The sequence below is a fragment of the Trachemys scripta genome, chromosome 16 (genome assembly GCF_013100865.1).
Source record: "Trachemys scripta elegans isolate TJP31775 chromosome 16, CAS_Tse_1.0, whole genome shotgun sequence".
NCBI classification, from domain to species: domain Eukaryota; kingdom Metazoa; phylum Chordata; order Testudines; family Emydidae; genus Trachemys; species Trachemys scripta.
Genome location: NC_048313.1, coordinates 18,624,060 through 18,643,960, shown reverse-complemented (window position 1 = coordinate 18,643,960; position 19,901 = coordinate 18,624,060). Strand labels below are relative to the sequence as shown.

General features: G+C 44.5%; 1 protein-coding gene across 1 annotated transcript; it reads left to right on the top strand.

Moving 5' to 3' along the window:
* Positions 1-5,749: 5,749 nt before the first annotated feature.
* On the top strand, positions 5,750-18,599 carry LOC117889080 (keratin, type II cytoskeletal 6A-like). Its single transcript, XM_034792902.1, has 9 exons — positions 5,750-6,316; positions 7,675-7,889; positions 9,108-9,168; positions 10,485-10,580; positions 10,757-10,921; positions 14,273-14,398; positions 16,999-17,219; positions 17,615-17,649; positions 18,283-18,599. Exons 1-9 carry the CDS (start codon positions 5,750-5,752, stop codon positions 18,597-18,599), a joined length of 1,803 nt encoding a protein of 600 aa, XP_034648793.1.
* Positions 18,600-19,901: the final 1,302 nt, after the last annotated feature.

Genomic DNA, 19,901 nt, shown 5'->3' with positions numbered 1-19,901 from the left:
ATACTGACCTCTTCTGTAAAGCGCTTTGAGATCCACTGATGAAAAACACTGTAAATGAGGTAGGTATTATTATTGTTGAGACCAAATATCCACATGCTCACACCCAACACTATCACTGAAAAAGCGACTGGTAACATCACAGTAACGCAACTGATGTGACCAGAGATCTTGTTTCTTCCGAATTTCCCTCCCAGAAAAGTTTTACCAAAAAGATCTTAAGCCTGAAGATAATTCATTCCCCCCGCCCCCATCTCTACTGCACTTTGTATCCAACTTCCTGTATACTACACTAGAAAAATCCCATACATTTTTGCAGTCTGGATGCGATCATGGATTGTAGCTTGCTCTCTGCTTTGTGTGTTCCTACTGTACTTGTTGTAGCCGTGAAAGAAACATTTTCTGTGTTAAGCAACAGAGGGTCCTGTGGCACCTTTAAGACTAACAGAAGTATTGGGAGCATAAGCTTTCGTGGGTAAGAACCTCACTTCTTCAGATGACTTGCATCTGCCTTGCATCTGAAGAAGTGAGGTTCTTACCCACGAAAGCTTATGCTCCCAATACTTCTGTTAGTCTTAAAGGTGCCACAGGACCCTCTGTTACTTTTTACAGATTCAGACTAACACGGCAACCCCTCTGATACTTCACTGGTAGAGTTAGTGCTATAATGTGGATGAAGTTATACTATTAAAAAAAACAGTTTATGCCAATATAGCTTATTCCTGTACAGGCAGAGCAATAAGCTATATTGGTAGAAGCACTCTTATGTGACTGTCCACATTACGGGTTGTACCAGCATAACTATTTTGGCAAAAACACCCCCCCCCCAACTGAAATAGTTCTATTAGTACACAATCTGTGTGTAGACCAGGACTTAAAACTCTCATGGAAGTCAATAGGAGTTTTGCTTGAATAAGGACTTGGGCCTTGTCTACACTATAGCCTTCTGCCAGCATAGCTGTGTTGGTCTCTGAGGCGTGATCCCTGATCAGTACAACTGTGCCACCAGGATCCCCAGTGTGGCTTGTTTTGCTTAGGGAGGGTGGAAAGGTCCTCACTGGACAAACTAGCCAGGAGGATGCGCTCTGTATGTGGTTTCTGTATGTTGCGTGCGTACTGGGTGGCAAGGTTCTCCTCCGTGCTGATGTTGTACTGTTGAACATTCCACGCTTCCTGGTGTATCTCCAATAAACTGCAGCTGTCATTCAGGGTTCAGAGAGTGAGAAAGCTTTAGTGGGAGGGTCGTCCGAGGCCAAATCCTCAGCAGGGGTACACTGAGGATCTGACCCATATTGTTACTGGTTTCATGTCAATTGTACACGGCTGTGAAAGCAATCAGCCCAATTATATGCTGGTGCTAATCAGCTTTACCTCCTTTGATGGCAGTAGCGCTCTGCAAACTCCAATCATTCAAAGATCATGAGATTAAAAAAAAAACAACAACAAGAAACCCAACAACCCCACCATATTTATTTTCCTTCCATGCCTTCCAGTTTTGGAAGATGCAGGTGGATCACATTTTTCAAGCTCTAACTTACTCTCTGGTTCCCAGGGACCCTGGAAAGTAAATAACCATATTACAGTGCACTTTGGATACACAGTGGAAGATGAGAGCAGGAAAAGCCGTAGGGTGAGGAGGCCCTTAGCAAGAGGGGGTTTTCAGCTGGGCTGGATCTGCCTGTTTTAAGGCCACTTTACATGGCCAGAGAAGCATCACAGGGCCCAGTGGAGAAGGAATTCTATAGAACTGCTGACAATGAGAGGAGAGTCAAACCTAAAACAGCGAGATGTGTTAGAGGGCTTTCTCTTCACCCGCACCCCTTGTTCTTGTCACGCAGACAGAAAGCAGAAGATCAGAAGTCTGAAATGCAGGCAATGCAATGTTTATTGGGATTAGTTCCAAGCAAGCATATGCATAGCTCTACACGCCGGCAGAGTCTGTTTCCCAGTTTTTCGTTCCCAGCTCTGACGCAGAGCATTTATCCCGTGTCCCCCTTCCCAGCTCTGACGCTGCAGAGCCTTGCCTGTATCCCTATTCCCGTTTCCCATTTCCCACCTCCTCCTCCTTAGCAGGCCCAAATATACCTGCAATGCACGCCGGTGGTCCCACCCCTTACAATTTATGATCATGTTCTGTTTTGGAGGGTCATAGGCCTGGGGTCTTTGTTTCCCCCTTTTTTTTGTATTTTATGGGAGGGGGGAGGAGTGAGGTTGTGATCTGGCCAAAGCCAGGCCTTTCTTTGGCTTTTAGTGTGTCTTATGCCTTCCCTTGCAGCCTCTTTTCCCTTCTAACTGGTTCCTTAATCTTGGCATGAGAGAAGAGCCAGGCAGCCTTCCAGTGTATGCTCATATATTACATTCCCATCGTGCCCCAGAACACTTTACCTGCTCTATCCCTTATTTTTTCCCATTATACTAGCAAACCCATTTGGCCCAGCAGAAGCAACACACATAGTGTCCTTGTTCTGTGTTCACACATATTAGTATAAGATATAAGAGTATCAAAAAGTCAAACCCAAAATTCTATCTCAGGCTGACAAACAAGCCTATATACTAACAAGATGTCCCCCCCCCCCCCTTCGATTAATAATTTTAATTAAAGCTCCTGTTTGTTGTTTACCTCTGGTCAGGAGAGAACACCAGCCAGCAAGACCTAAAACAGTGCTCTCCAGGCTTGTAGCTAACAGACTGCCATTTTTCAGGCCCTTATCAGTTATGACAGAACAAGAAGCAATGGTCTCAAGTTGCAGTGGGGGAGGTCTAGGGTGGATATTAGGAAACACTGTTTCACTAGAAGGGTGGTGAAACACTGGAATGGGTTCCCTAGGGAGGTGGTGGAATCTCCAGCCTTAGAGGTTTTTAAGGTCAGGCTTGACAAAGCCCTGGCTGGGATGATGTAGTTGGGGGTTGGTCCTGCTTTGAGCAGGGGGTTGGACTAGATACCTCCTGAGGTCCCTTCCAACCCTGAAATTCTATGATTCTATGATTAAACTCCCCCCTGATGCAAAAAGCATCAGGCTTGTCAATGGGGGGTCTGTAAAGTCCACACCATTATACTACTGCTGTGGTATGTACTTGGCAACTTGGACTTGATGAGAGCCTAATCCGGACAGTTATTCAGGGATCCATGCTCCATGGACAGGGTGACACATGAATGTCCAGGAACATGCAAGTTGCTACCGGCACCCATCACGCCAATGCACACAAGGAAGCAAGCAGGCCTAAGAAATGCCATGTTGCTGAGCCATATACATAGGAGAACAGTACAGTAGAATGGCAGGTACATTGCCAAGGATGAGCACGCCGCGAGCCTGGAAGATGCTCACACATGTGGGACAGCTTCCAGAGCCTTGTCGTATAGCCATGCAAAATCTGCTCGTGTCAGTGGCCAGGAGGATGTCCAGCACTAAGTGCGACACCTGTGATTGGTTGTCTAGGCTCCAAAAATGCTGTTCTGATGTGTATATAAAATAACCATGTTAGCAGTTTTTTGCAAACGGCTCGACGCTGCATGTTGCTGGGAAACAGCATTGTGCAATTCCTATTGCTCTCTTGAGTTTGGAACCAAGCTCTTGCATGAAAGCACAAGTTAGGTCATCCTCCTGCACTCTCCTCGCCATTCCCAGGGTTTGTGCCAAATCCCAGCTCTAGTTTAACCACTGGCAAAACTCCCGGTGGCTTCACTCAGGGCTTGGCAGCCAAACATGCATCCATTGGAGTTAGTGGTGAAACTCGCGTCAGTTTACACGGGAGAAGAGTCATTCCTTTGGCCTTTTGTATGTGGAAATGTGTGGGCTCTGTACAGTAACAGTGTCGGATTCCCCAGGGCCACCCAGAGGATTCAGGGGGCCTGGGGCAAAGCAATTTTGGGGGCCCCTTCCATAAAAAAAAGTTGCAATATTATAGAATACTATATTCTCGTGGGGGCCCCTGCGGGGCCCGGGGTCTGGGGCAAATTGCCCCACTTGCCCCCCACCCGGGCGGCCCTGGGATTCCCCACCACCTTTGCCCCTTGTGCAGTCATTTTCATGTGCGCTATATCAAAAAGGGAGAGCTCTGACACGCTCGCTTAGTGTGCACTGGTGAAACTGACGATGCAGAGTGCAAGGCAGTGGACAACTAGGCTTAAATGAGTTCACTTGGGTTACTGCAGATTTGCTGTGGGGTAATTGAGATCAGAATCAGGCCCTTGTTCCAACCTGACTTTCAAACAGCTCCGCAGCTGGGGTAAACGAGTGTGTCTCCATTTACATCCGTGGGGGCTCTGACCCAACAAACGCTTGTGCTCTGGGGGAAGAGGAAATGTAATGATAGCTGTGCGATGTATTATAAAGAAACATCAATAACGGGCAGACATGCTCTCTTGCAAGAAAGAAAATGCTTCATGTAGCCCAACGTTCATCATTAGTGTAAGACTCCGAACAAACCACCAGAAGGGGGTCCGTCTTTATTTATAGCCGGAAAACGTAATGCTTGTGAAATGTGCCATATTGACTTTGCTGTCAGAAATGCTGATCAGCTGGAGCTCCCGTTGCTTTTGGCTGGAGCTGTGTCTGCTCTGTAGTTCTGCAAATTAGACCCCGCTGTTTGCAGAAGAAAGGCTCAGTGGTGAACTTGTAGCGTAGGCAAAATTCCCAATCAACAGAAATTGGACTTTACCTATCAGTCAGGAGCGCTGGAATAAGTCCAGAGCTGGTAGAACACAGGTAACTAGCAGGGCAGGTTGTTTGGCCAGTGTATTATTAATATTTATTATTTATTTGTATTAGCGTAAGACTTACGAGCCCCAGTCATGGAACAGGAGCCTATTGTGTTAGGTGCTGTACAAACACTTAACAAAAAGACAGTCCCTGCCCCAAGGAACTTACAACTGAAGTATAAGACAAGAGACAACAGGTGGATACAGACAGATGGGGGAGTTTAAGGAAACAGTGAGACAATATTGGTGATCACAACACAACAGCAGCCGCTGGTGGGGATGAAATCTAAGTAAAGTGAGAGTGAACTTCCAGGGATTCAGAGAGCCAGATCCAGTAGCTATCGATGCGATATCCACTATCTGAGGGTGAAATTTTCAAGAGCACCTATGTGAATTAAGAGCCACTGATTTTCAAAGAGACTTAGGCTCCTAAGCGCCTAAGTCACTTAGAATAGCTAGATAGATATAGATATTACTAATCTTCTTCTTTACATTGTACCCTAAACACCTTTGAGAATCCGGGCCTAAGCCCCTTAATGTTGTAATATAAAACCGAATTAAGTGGGAGCTGAATGTGGCCATAAAAACTTCTAGTTGTTAACGGAGAGAAGGAGATGTCCAAAGCACGCGGCTTTGAAGTAAGATGTTGCAGAGCATTCACACTCGTAATTAAAAACCTTGTAGATTCCTTTGAATTATTTTGCATTAAGGAGTTCTGTGCGGGGAAAAAAGACAAAGCGAGGTGAGACGATCATTGAGTAACAGAGATAATTTCATGCCATGAACGCTGACAAGCGATGTCTGTGTTTTTATCCACTTCAAAGGGGTGCTTAAGGGGGTTGAAAAGGGTGAGTTGCTGCAAGGCAAAACCAAGCCCGTAAACAATCTTAATGAATTAACTAGCTTCAACCAAGCCCAGCCCTTCAATCGTATATAAGGGGAAGCCACAGCTTCCATCTCAGAGGGGGCTCAGTCTTGTTTCTCTCTCTCTCTCTCTCTCTCTGCTCTCATCCTGCATCACACCCTTCGGTTTCTTCTTTCCGACAGGTTACCATGAACAGGAAGTTCAGTTCTAAGTCTGGGAGCGGGGCTAGGGGTTTCAGTGGACGCTCTGCAACCACCACCATCACTTCCAGTGGCAACAGAGCTGGCTTCAGTTCGGCTTCTTTGTCTCGCGTTGGGAGAAGAAGTGGCGGGTACAGTGGTGGTTTTGGCAGCAGGAGCCTCCATAGCTTGGGCGGAAATAAAAGCACTTCCATCCGCATAGGGGGTGGAGGCTTCCGGAGTCTGGGGCTTGGATTCGGTGGTGGTGGCGGCTTTGGTGGTGGTGGATTCGGTGGTGCTGGTTGTGGTGGTGGATTTGGTGGCAGCAGTGGGTTTGTCTCGAGTGGGTATGTCAGTGGAGGATACGGGGTTGGTGGGGGATACGGTGGCAGAGGCTTTGGTGGCAGCAGAGTTGGTCCTGTTTTGTCTCCTGGTGGCATCCAGCAAGTCACCGTGAACCCCAACCTCCTGGCGCCCCTCAACATCGAAATTGACCCGGAGGTCCAGAGAGTGAAAGTGCAGGAAAGGGAGCAGATCAAGACCCTCAACAACAAATTTGCATCGTTCATCGACAAGGTAAGACCAACAATTCAACGTCCTAGGCACGAGGAATCCAACAGCATGGGAGAATTCCATGTTCTGCAGAAGAAGAAGGAGTTAATAGTCCTTTTGGATGTTGGCCTTGACGAACACATCTTGAGGCAGCATCCTGGTTAGGAGTTAGGTCCTTATTCCATTTTTACTCATTCCTTACTCATGCAACCTATTACTGATGTCAAGTAAGGACTGACTGAAAAACTAAGTAAGGGCCTTAGGTTTGGGTCGGACATGAATGCACAAAATGATATGCAGTAACTAGGAATTATTTGCAATGTCTATGCCAAGCACATTTTTTTTCAGGTGTTTATAACAGTACAAATAAAACTTAATCTCTTTCTTTCTCTCTTTCCCCTCTCCGTCCCCCCCCTCCATCTGTCTCCCTCTATCTCCATAGTTGTATTTCATACATTTTTGCCTCCACAACACAGCAGTTGGCTTTTATGGATTTGAATCTTAGCTGTAACGGACTGGATTTGACAAGGTACTTAAATATGGGCGTAATTGCACTATGATGCATCAAGCATGTGAGTCAGCCTGTGGATTTCAATGGGACTTCTCACATGATTAAATTTATATGTGCTCTTAAGTATCTTGCTGAATCAGGTCCTATCTATCTATCTATCTATCTATCTATCTATCTATCTATCTATCTATCTATCTATCTATCTATCTATCTATCTATCTATCCCCCTACACCCCCTCTATCTATCTATCTATCTATCTATCTATCTATCTATCTATCTATCTATCTATCCCCCTACACTCCCTCTATCTATCTATCTATCTATCTATCTATCTATCTATCTATCTATCTATCTATCTATGTATCATTATTATTTATTATTATTATTAATATTTTTTATTTATTATGCAGCTATTTGGGGATAACCAACTTCCTTTTATTATGCCTTATCTTAATTTTTCCTTGAAAATGCCAGAGTGGAATTTTCCGCCTCTCTGCTTAGCACTCATATAGGGCCAGATTCTTAGCTGTTGTAAATCAGCAGCTATTGTAAACTGACTCCCACCACTAGGGCCAAAGTTTCAGCTGGAAGTAATCAGTGTATCTCCATGGCCTTGAATGGTGCTAAGTCGATTCACACCAGCTGAGGGGCTGGTCCATCAACGTTCTGACGTGACAGCTTCCCCTCTCGTCTTGATTCCAAAAGAAGAACCAAGAAGGATTTCTGCTTCAACTCTCCTACTGGTAGTAATTCCATCAACTTCAATGAAGCCGAGCCTGATTGACACCTGTGTAACTAACAGCAGAGTCTGGCCCGATGCCATAAGGATATTGTCCAACAATTAACATCCTCTTGCCTGTTGGGTTTCAGGTTCGATTTCTGGAGCAGCAGAATAAGGTGCTGGAGACCAAATGGGACCTCTTGCAGCAGCAGGGCACCACAATCACTAAGATCCCTATTGACCCCCTTTTTGAGACATATATCAATAACCTGAGGCGGCGTCTAGATAGCCTAGTAACTGACAGAGGTCGGCTAGATGGAGAGCTGAGGAACATGCAAGACCTCGTGGAAGATTTCAGAAAGAAGTAAGTCAGAAAGACCAGCCTGAGAAATGTAATGGTTTTGTTGCCTTTTCTTGGCATGGATTTCTGGTTGTGGTTCATGCGGGAGCTATTTTCCTTCCTATTAAAATAACGAGAACTTGTAAACCATGTAATTACAAGTTAATCAAATCTGCTCTGCTTTCAAGGCAATTCTCACGGCCATAATTAACATAATAAGCAATGTTTGCCTTGAATTGTATACAGATTTTATGGTATGTGCATCAACCTTGGAAAAAAATATTTTTATAGCATATGAAATCTATCTATCTATCTATCTATCTATCTATCTATCTATCTATCTATCCATCCCCATACACCCTATCTATCTATCTATCTATCTATCTATCTATCTATCTATCTATCTATCTATCTATCTATCTATCTACCTATCCCCATACACCCCCTATCTATCTATCTATCTATCTATCTATCTATCTATCTATCTATCTATCTATCTATCTAACCAATGATATTTATTTTATATCATATTATCTTATCTTACACTTCTAACCTTCTCATCACTGTAGTATCTTTTAGTACAATTTGGGTGCTTAACTCCATGTATGTCAAGTATCAGAGGGGTAGCCGTGTTAGTCTGGATCTGTAAAAAGCAACAGAGAGTCCTGTGGCACCTTTAAGACTAACAGATGTAGACACAGATGTCTACATCTGTTAGTCTTAAAGGTGCCACAGGACTCTGTTGCTTTTTACACCATGTAAACTCTCTTGGAAATCTCAGNAGAGTCCTGTGGCACCTTTAAGACTAACATCTGTGTCTACATCTGTTAGTCTTAAAGGTGCCACAGGACTCTCTGTTGCTTTTAACTCCATGTAAACTCTCTTGGAAATCTCAGCCTTAATCACCAAGATAAACGTAATCTTGGCTCGAAGATGATAAAGGGGACACACTCATGATGTAATAGCAAAACTATGATACTGATCAGAAAAACACAGCAATGCTCCAGGTCCAAACTACTGTTGTATTGAATTAAGAGTGTAATGTGTTGAATAATATCTCTGATCCATTGCAACAAAGTATAACATTGGAGGCTTCACAGTTAGCAGTCATCATTCGAGTGAAGTTGCCAGAGATTAGCATTGTATGTAAGAACCTGGCAGACACATGCCTTGCATCACTCCTTACTACTTTTTCTTCGTAGTTGAGAAGGTAGAATTCAAACATATCTCTTTACCCAACAGATTTGAAGAGGAAATCCACAGGCGCACATCTGCAGAAAATGAATTTGTGGTGCTTAAAAAGGTGGGCAGTGCATCTCTCTCTCTCTCTCCCTCTCTCTCTCTCTCTCTGTTATTATTCTGTAGCTATCTGAGGATAAGGCAGCAGACTGTTGCAGAAATTTAGAACTGTAGACACTGAACGAGAAACAATTAAAAAGATAATACTGCAAAGAAAAATTCCTATGTATTATAATTTCTGTTAAAATCCAGGCCAAATCCGTCCTGTGTCCTGAAGTTGCTAACCACAGTGTTGCATTAATTTAAGCGTCTTACTTATTGCATTGTCATTTCTCTGTGTGTGTGTGTGTGAGTGTGGTGGTGGTGGGGGGTGGTGGTGGTGGTGTATTTTTCTTGAAAGAAATGACAAAGAAAAATTAACCATGCTTTATATTAAGGTTTCTTTTAAAATATTCATTAGTTAATAGTTTTAATAAATAGATTATTATCGTTTGTTATGGAGTCCACCAGACCAATAGGTTGCTTATAACTCCATCAACCAAAGTGCTTATAACCACCAACAATACATGTTTGTAACACGCTTATAACATCTGTTAACCATTTAAAAACAGAACCTCAGTGGAAAATTCAGCCAAAACATTTAAAAGGCCAAATTCAGCTCTCAGTTACATCAGCATGAATCTGCAGTAACTGAGACCCCGATCCTCAAAGACGTTTTGGTACCAAACTCAAAGATAATATAACTCCACTCCTAGGCCTGAGTCATTTGCACAAAGACCCCTTTACACTGCTTTAGTGGGCCAGACTGGTATAAAGCAGTTTTAGGTTGTGCCTTCACTGCAGTGTTTGCTCTAGGTATGTCTCAAGTGTTGCCCCAATCCAATGCCTGTGCACACACACAAATCTCTAGTGTTTTAAACTTGACCTAAGTGGCCTGTCGGTGGGAAGAGGGGTTTCATAGAATATTAAGGTTGGAAGGGAACCTCAGAAGGTCATCTAGTCCGACCCCCTGCTCAAAGCAGGGCCAATCCTCAGACAGATTTTTACCCCGGTTCCCTAAATGGCCCCCTCAAGGATTGATCTCACAACCCTGGGTTTAAGGAGGCCAATGCTCAAACCACTGAGCTATCCCTCCCCCCTTTGAAGCAGAAATGTTATTGATGCTCAGGCTAGTAATGCAGTGGGGACTCAGCTAAAGGCTACAGCTCGGGGTTGGTTAATGTTGTTTCCAGGATGGCTGCTCTCACTTGAGCTAGTAATTCAAGTCGAGTAACTTTTGCAGTGAAGACAAACCCCTGAGTGTAAACGGGGTCAGACTCATACCCCATAGCTCTTGTCCTCGGTAGCATTGTCCCAACATTTGGTGCGGTTTTTTTTCAGGAAGTGGATGCTGCCTACATGAAAAAAATGGAGCTTCAAGCAAAGGTGGATTCCCTCATTGATGAGATAAACCTCCTGCGAGCTGTCTATGAAGCGGTAAGGCTCCTATTCACAGGCTCCTTCCCGTGAGACCACATTGCTCTTTTCCCAATGACAATGTTGTAAGCGAAAGACCCGTCACATATTTCTCTGCTTTATGTATGCATAATGCAACTCCTGGAATGAGTGAGGTCACTAGTGGAATACTATATCCAGTGCTGTGTTACCTACAGGAACTAGCTCAGATGCAAGGCCAGATCAAAGACACCAACGTCATCCTGCAAATGGACAACAACCGAGATTTGGACCTGAACAGCATCATTGCCGAGGTCAAAGCTCAGTATGAAGACATTGCTAACCGGAGCCGGGCTGAGGCAGAGGCTTGGTACCAAAGTAGGGTGAGTCATCATGCTGCTATGGAACATGTAAGAGTAGATTGAGAATTCTCCTCATAGGTTGCGGTGACCCAGTGCTTTGAATCCATAACACTCAAAGCACTTGGCAAAGGAATGCCAGCTTCATTATCACCATTTCACAGATGGGGAAACTGAGGCAACAAAGTGGGAAAGTGACCTGCCCAAAGTCAACTAGGAGATCAGTGTCAGGGCAAGGCATAGAACCCCGTTCTACTGATTAATTTAACCACAAAATGATCCGTCCTCACCGGCTTAATTAATAAATGTGCCTACTGTAGGGAACTGTACCTTTAAGAGGTACTGAGGGCTGCAATACCTTGGTCTAATTTCAGTTGCTGGGTTTAATGAATGTTGGGTGTGGCTGGTGGCCTGTGATATACAGGAAGTAAGGCTACATGATTTTGTGGTCCTTTCTGGTCTTAAACTCTATGACTCTGTAAATCTAACAGGCTCTGGCAAGACCCCGTTGGAACTGTATCACCAGCTAGCTCTTATCCACAGCTTTTCATCCATAAGTTGCATAGGGCTTTATAATAGATGGGGAAACTGAGGCACAGATAGCTCAAATGCCTTGCCCAAGGTCCCACAGCAAGGCAGTGGCAGAGATGGGAATAGAACCAAGTTCTCAGCCACTCTCTTATGTCCTCAATGACAATAGCTCTGTCAGTCTAGTACACTGTAACTACACGCCAGATTTTCCAGTGGAGGTTACCCATGGCGCTCCTCAGCATATCAACCCATCCTAATCCTATTAGCCTCAACTTCCACAGTTGTGCTCTCATTTTCTGGGGTCAAAATATGATTTCCTTGGAATGTCCTTACATGATCCCTATTGGATAAGTGAGGGGACCCATATGGATTTTCTACCCCACTTAATTCATATATTAATGTGTCAGTCATATCACTGCTTAGTAACTGTTATTAAAGTATTTGTTCACGTGGGGCCTAAAAGTGTGCTAGATGCATTATGAAACGAACATAAAGACTGTTTGGAGAAATTCTGATGGAACCATAGTCCTTTGGACGATGCCATTCAGCCAAAATCAAAACTCTTCACAAAATCAGGTCAAGTTCACCCGAATTTCGTTTCGGAAGAAAACCGAGGGGGAAAAAGTTTGAATATGGTCAGACTGAAACATTTCAATTATTTTTTCCTGGTGAAAGGGCTTTTCATTTCAATTTTTAAAATGATATAATATATTACAAAAGAAACCATTGGAAATCAAAACGAAATGTTTGGATTTTTCAGAAACAAATGTTTCAATCATCCCCAATCCATATTTTTTTGGAATTTGCCTTCCTGAAGAATTAATTTTGAAACCTCAAATCTTTCATGAAATGGAGCGTCCATCCACTGCCCAACTGTCATCAAGACAGAGGATAAAATTTTCAAAACTTTCAATGATCACTGATAAAGTTTGCAGATGACACAAACTCGGGGAGGGGTAAATAATGAAGAGGAGAGGTCACTGATTCAGATGGCTTGGTAAACGGAGTGAAAGCAAACACGTGTTTTAATGTGGCTAAATGTTAATGTATATGTAATGCCGACAGACCCCGGTCGTCAGCAGGCAGGATCGAACCTGGGGTCTCTGGAGCTTAGTGCATGAGCTACAAGCCATATGGCCCTTAGCTAGGGCTGTAGAGAAGACTCATTAACTCTCTCTCTAAGTGGTCTCGATGCCACTAGATGGGACAGAATACCCCACCCAGAAGGTGTGTGGGTTACATGTACATCTGGGAATAAAGACTGCAGGCCATACTTACAGGCTGCGGGACTCTATCCTGGGAAGCAGTGACTTGGGAAAAGATTTGGGGATTGCGGTGGATAAGCAGCTACACATGAGCTCCCAGTGCAATGCTGTGAGCAAAAGAGCTAATGTCATCCTGGGATGCCTAAACGGGGGAATCATGAGTAGGAGTAGAGCAGTGGTCCCCAATGCAGTGCCTGCGGGCGCCATGGCGCCCACTGGGGCATTTATGTGCGCCCGCCTAGTGCCCAGCAGGGGAGAGAAGCCGCGGCCCCGCGCCTGACGGGGACAGAGAACTCCGGGACTGCAGGCTGCGGGCGCCGGTGTTCTGGGTCCCTGGCAGGCGCCAGAGAGAAGCCACGGCCCCGTGCCTGCCGGGGACAGAGAACTCTGGGGCTGCAGGCTGCGGGTGCCGGTGTTCTCTGTCTCCAGCAGGCACGGGTCCCGCCTAGTGCCCAGCAGGGGAGAGAAGCCAGGGCCCCGTGCCTGCTGGGGACAGAGTACTCCGGGGCTGCGGGCGCCAGTGTTCTCTGTCCTTGTGGCTTCTCTCTCCTCTCTGGATTCATATATTATGTAATATTAAATATGATGTTTTTCTTATTATTTAATGTACAAATACAAAATAAGCCTTGAAAAATTGTTGGTGCCCGCCACACTCTTCTGAAAACATGAATGCGCTACTGGCCACGAAAAGGTTGGGGACCACTGGAGTAGAGAATTTATTTTAACTCTGTATTTGGCACTGGCAGGAGCACTGCTGGGATACTGTGTCCACTTCTTGTGCCTGCAGTTCAAGAAGGATGCTGATAAATTGGAGAGGGTTCAGAGAAGAGCCATGAGAATGATTGAAGGATTCCATGCCTTATAGGAGCTCAATCTATTTAGTTTAACAAAGAGAAGATTAAGGGGCGACCTGCTCACAGTCGATAAATACCTTCATAGGGAACAAATATTTAACAGTGGACTCTTCAGTCTAGCAGAGGAAGGTATAACATGATCCAATGGTTGGAAGTTGGAGCTAGACAAATTCAGACTAGAAATAAGGCATTTTTAACGGCGAGTGTAATTAACTATTGATACAATTTACCAAGGGTCGTGGTGGATTCTCCATCACTGACCATTTTAAAATCAAGATTGGATGTTTTTCTGAAAGATCTGCTCTAGGAATTATTTGGGGGAAGTTCTGTGACCTCTGCTATAGAAGAAGTCAGACTAGATAATCACAGTGGTTCCTACTGGCCGTAGAATCTATGACGCTATGATCTGAACATCTCACACACATTGGTAAACGTTTCCTTTGATATTATGCTGACAGCTGGTTGGAAGAAACTGCAATTTTTTTCCATCTCCCCCTAGTTCCTCTTCCAATTTATTTATTTATTTTAAATATGAAAAAAAAAATAGAAAAATGTTAAAATTTAAATAATTTTCAACAGCGTAAAAAAAAATCACCCAACTGGTGGAAAAACAAAGGGAAAATTGCATTCAATTTTTTCCCAATTGGAAATTGGAAAATTGAAACATGTCTTCAACTCCAGTTATGAAAATCTTTTCTAATGACCTTATGGCTTGTATCTTTCAGTATCAAGAGCTTCAGGTCACGGCCACGACACACGGTGAAGACCTGAAGGTCACCAGGAACGAGATCTCTGAAGTGAGCCGGGTGATCCAGAGGTTGAAAGCTGAAATAGATAGTGTGAAAAAACAGGTGGGAAAGATCTTGCTACGGAATCGACATGATTTGTGGTGTTTATTACAGACCATTTTAATGAGCTCCGTAACCTTGTGAGTGAGACTCTCTGTGTTGCCAACTCTTGTGATATCTGGTGTTTTTCTTAAAGCCCTGGCTCTTGTAGACTAGTTATTTCTTGAGAATCTCTACTTCTATTTATTTATTTATTTATTTTGTTTTTTAACTAAGTTTCTAGCTCTCGTGGTTGCAGAGTAAAGCTTGGAAATGAGTCGCCACCATGTCATAAAGGTTCAAAAACCTGGACACACACAAAAAACTTTTGATTTTCAAGCCAGTCTTATGATTTTGGGGGACCTAACTCTTGATTTTTGAATGCTTGGGGTTAGAAATACTCGTTTTCTGGTATGTAAGGAACTGCTAAAGTCAAAGGATTCTGTTTAAGCTCTCTGGGCCAAATCCTCATCTGATAAAAATGGATGTAGCTAGGTACACTTGGGTCCTGCCTCAGTGCAGAGGGCTGGACTAGATGACTTCTTAAGGTTCCTTCCAGCCCTACATTTCTGTGGTTTGTTGACTCATTGAAATCAATCGACCTGCACTGATTTATACCAGCTGAGGATATGGCCAATTATATTTAAGTGCAAAACTATTCTGACATTTCAAGGCATCTTGGAATGTTCACAGGTATCTCAAACAGTGCTGTCTGGCATTCTGAAAGGAATGTCACTTGGTATGGAATAAAACACACTCTCCTCCATGATCCGGATTTGTATATGTCACCATTAAAAACCAATAATAAACATCAGAACTCCTGGAAACTGCATAATTCAGTCAGTTATATATGCAGGATCTGACCCTTACAACAGTAAGGAATGTAGGGTAAACCTTTCAAAAGCACTTAAAGGCAAAAATTTCCAGAGTGTCTGAGTAAGTTAGAACTTTAAGTCACATTTTCAAAAGTGGCTTAGGCACTGACAGGCATTTTCAAATGAGCCCAGGTGAAATCAATGGAAGGTAGGAGTGTACGTACCTTTTTGGATCTGGGCCTACATCCCTGTAGAAAATGGGGCTTAGGTTCCTAAATCAGGTGCTTTTGAAAATTTTATCCATAGTGCTTTCTATCCTAAGGGTATGTCTACACTTACTGTAGATTGATGCTGTGGCAATCGATCCACTGGAGGTCGATTTAGCGGGTCTAGTGAAGACCCGCTAAATCGACTGCAGATTGGTCTCCCATCGACTCCAGTACTCCACCGGAATAGGAAGCATATGGTAAATTGACGGGACAGTTTCTCCCGTTGACCAGCGCGATGTAGACACTGCAATAAGTCTACCTAAGCTACGTCGATTCCAGCTACGTTACTCATGTAGCTGGAGTTGCATAACTTAGGTGGACTTAACCCCATAGTGTAGATCTGCCCTAAGAATTTCAATGGAACTACTCCCAGTAGTAAGCCTTCTGTTTCCAGGTGTTTCTCTGCCAGGATCTTAGAGATATTCCATAGAAGGCTGAGAAATCGGGAACGAAAATGGTTAAAGAGTTGGGTACCCATGTCCTTCCTTCTATACTGCGAAGAGAGAAAGAAATCCAAGGGGCTAGAAATCCACTAACTACATAGCTTGCCCTTTGGGTGTCACTGGCTGCTGGACACTCAGGCCTGGTCTACCCTAGGATTTTACATCGGTATAACTACATCTCTCCGGGGTGTGAAAAATCCAACCCCTTGAGAGACGTAGCTATTCTGACCGAACCACCGGTGTAGACATCACTGGATTGATGGAAGAATTCTTTCATCGACCAAGCTACTGCCTCTCGGAGAGGTGGATTAACTACAGCGACAGGAGAACCCCTCCCGTCAGCACAGGTTGCGTCTACACTGAAGTGCTACAGCGGCATAGCTACGCCGCTTTAGCGTTTTAAGTGTAGACATACTCTTAGGTTTATTAATTCAAACCTTTATTTGACCCAAAAGCATGCCTTGTGCTTTCATTTACTACTAAAGCAATGAACAACAGATATACAGAAAAAAGACAATGGCCAGTTGCCTTCTCTTGTGGCGTAGGTGGGTCATGCTTGATTTCTCCTACGTACCTCTGACTACCCCTTACAGTCTACCTCATTTTAGACACATCCAAATTACACATCCATCAGTTCTCTTCCAATCACCATCAAGTACAGTATTACGTGTTTTATGCAACACATACAAAACACCTGCACAAGCCTCAGTTTGCAGGACGTTTGCTGCCCACGCTGTTTTCATCTGATTATTGCTCTTTTCCAGTTGGTTCGTTACCACTGATCATGCACACGTGACCAGGTTACTACACTCTTTACTCGATATCATGGACTTTCTCCTGTTTTTCTCTGACTGCCTCTCGGCAGCAGATATTTTATATCCATGGTGGTCCAATTTAGGCACATCCTATGATCAAAACATCACCCACATAGCAACCTATAAAACATCACTTAAGCAAGCTTATATAAGAAACAACTCCAAAGCCAAACAAAGGATAGGGGGGGTCAGCATAAGTGTCATCTCCAGACTCATTCCACAGACATGAATGAGCCTTGTCACAATTCCCAATACTAGAATCTCATGATTTGTCCTTTACAGATTGCTGGGTTGCAAACGGCCATTGCTGATGCTGAACAACGCGGGGAGCTGGCCCTCAAAGATGCCCGGGGTAAGCTCGCTGATCTTCAGAACGCCCTTCAGACCACCAAAGATGAACTGGCTCGTTTGCTGCGGGATTACCAGGAGCTGATGAACGTCAAGCTGTCCCTGGATATCGAAATCGCCACCTACAGGAAACTGCTGGAGGGAGAAGAATGCAGGTAGGTGCAATACACAAAAGTGTATGGTAATTATGGGGCTGGGTAAATCAGCAAAGTTTCTGTCCATGTGGCTGAGTTGCTTCCAGACTAACTCGCCACATTCCCTTTTCCACTGGTGTCTTCCCAATAAAAGTCCTGGCAGGGAACATTGGTCCTCTGACTCTAGTTCCACTGATCACGAGATTCAGTTGGGTTCGTATGAAAATTTTGGGTGCGGAGCCCTTGAAAATCTGCCCCTGAGATCTTTTGCAAATGTTGTCATAATTAGTGTGAATGAGAATCAGACCCCTTGTCCTTTTGGGAAGCATTTAAGCCCTCTACATTTCAATATTTAGTAATTGTATTATAGGGAGTTATGGGGTGATTTATATGAATTACTTTTCTTTCCCCGACAGGATGTCTGGAGAATATGCTGATCCTGTGAGCATCTGTAAGTATCTCAAGGATTCACCTTCATTTGTCAGAATTAGAGCTGATCCGAAAATGAAGGGGTGTGTGTATTTTTGATATTTTGACCAGAATAGCAAAAAAACACACACAATATTTCAGCCAAAACCTGAAGAAATTCAATTCAGAAATGCCACCACAATGCCTCTGGGGAGTTGTAGTTTGGGTGCCTCATACATCCACTTTCCTGTATAGGCTGGGTTCCCTTGTTGGACTACATTTCCCATGATGCACCATGGTCTCCTCTCTTGGTGAACAGAGGCTGTGCATGATGAAGTCTTTGGCCATGGTGCATCATGGGAGCTGTAGCCCAGCTGTGGAGCTTGGTCCATAGAGGGGAATGGGGACATGAGGCACATGTCTGAATTACAGCTCCCATGCGGCACTTCAGCAGCAATTCTGAATTTAAATATTTTGGTTTTCAGGCATTTGGTTTTTCAAAGAAAAATCGCAATTTTCCAAGGAAAAATTTTATTTGGTCAAAACCCCAAATTTCCATCAAAAAACAGTGGCAGAAAATTTCCAACCAGCTTAATTAGATGTAACACCAGAATTTGTCTCTCTTTGGGAATCACAAGCTGCTCCCTGAATAACCAGAGGGATGTTTTTCTTGCAGCTGTGGTCAGCAGCACCACCAGCGTAGCTGGCAGCGGTGGTGGAGTTGGAAGCGGATATGTCCTTGGTGGAGGAGGTGGAGGTCGTGGAAGTGGCCTCAGTCTTGGTGGTGGCGGAGGTGGTCTCGGCCTTGGAATTGGCAGCGGGAGTGGTTTTGGAATTGGTGGCAAAAGTGGGATCAGTGTTGGCGGGAGTGGGATTGGTTTAGGAGGAAGCAGTTTTGGCTACGGAGGGGGGGTCACCTCTGGAGGCGGAAGCAGCTCTAGCATAAAATATGTCTCGACATCCTCTTCATCAAGCAAAAAATTAATTAGATAAAGCGTAAAAACTCAACTCAGGGACCTCTGAATTAACCCAGGTTTTTGCTGCTTGGTGACGGGAACTCCCACCCCACCTTTCAACATTCATGGGGAAAAAACCCCTCATCCTGGGACAAAATTTTGCCCTCAGTTGTACTGAAGTCAATAGGTCTGAATGGGAGTAACTGAGAGAGTAGAGTTGGCATCTGACCCATTGCTCATTGGAAAACTGAGATAACCGTAGAAGCACGGATATACTTTCCCTATAACTTTGCCTCATTCAGGACTGGGCTCTGTTGTCAACTGCACCAACTTTACTCTAGTGTGGTGACCGGGGGCCTGATTCTCCTCTCCCTTATGTTTGTCCTGCACTGGGGTAATTCCATCACGTCCGATTCTCCGTTGCCCTGCCAAGGTGCAATATGTGTGTGAGACCCTGTAAATAACTGCACGGGGTGCAGGATAGCAGAGAATCAGGCCTGTTGACTTCAGCAGACGAACTCCTGAGTTACGCCGGTGTATCAGAATCAGGCCCTACGTTTTCAGCGTTCCGGTTGCTGTGGATGTCCAAGGTTATTTCCACACTCATGAAGTAACCCTGGGTTTTTCCACTCCGCCACTTTCTCTTGAATTTCACTGCATCAGCTCACAGGTGTTTCAGGGCTTGGTCAGGACAGGGAATACTGACTTTCTGCAGAGGGCATGAATCCCACCCATTTAGCATCATGAACGTCAATAGAGGCCATGAATCAACACATCCCTACTACTTCCTTTCTGTGGGCCCACTCCTGTGTGATGTTCATAAAATGTAACAGCGTTGCCTTATTCTTCCCTTGTTGTTAAAGGACCTGCGGCTTTTCACTCTGTGCATCACCAATAAACTGCATTGTGTCATTAACGTCATGCGGCTGAGTTTTTAAACTAGGCTGTTGCCTTAAACTGCTGGTTGGGCTAGTCTTTTGTTGCACTGGGGTAACTTAAGGTATGTCAACACTACCCGCCGGATTGGCGGGCAGCGATTGATCCAGCGGCGATTGATTTATCGCGTCTAGTTTAGACGTGATAAATCGACCCCTGAGCGCTCTCCCGTCGACTCCTGTACTCCAGCACTGGGAGAGGCGCAGGCAGAGTCGATGGGGGAGCAGCAGCAGTCGACTCACTGCGGTGAAGACATCACGGTAAGTCGATCTAAGTACGTCGACTTCAGCTACGTTATTCACGTAGCTGAAATTGCGCAACTTAGATCGATTCCCTTCCCCCCCCCCCCCCCCCAGTGTACATCCGGGCTTAGAATTAGGCTCACACCCTTTATGTACTAGGT

Excerpts from the sequence above, each read along its gene's own strand:
- LOC117889080 (XM_034792902.1), top strand. The coding sequence starts at position 5,750 with ATGAACAGGAAGTTCAGTTCTAAGTCTGGGAGCGGGGCTAGGGGTTTC. Across the intron at positions 10,581-10,756 it reads TGCGAGCTGTCTATGAAGCG|GAACTAGCTCAGATGCAAGG; the intron begins GTAAGGCTCCTA and ends TGTTACCTACAG. Across the intron at positions 17,650-18,282 it reads TGCTGATCCTGTGAGCATCT|CTGTGGTCAGCAGCACCACC; the intron begins GTAAGTATCTCA and ends TTTTTCTTGCAG.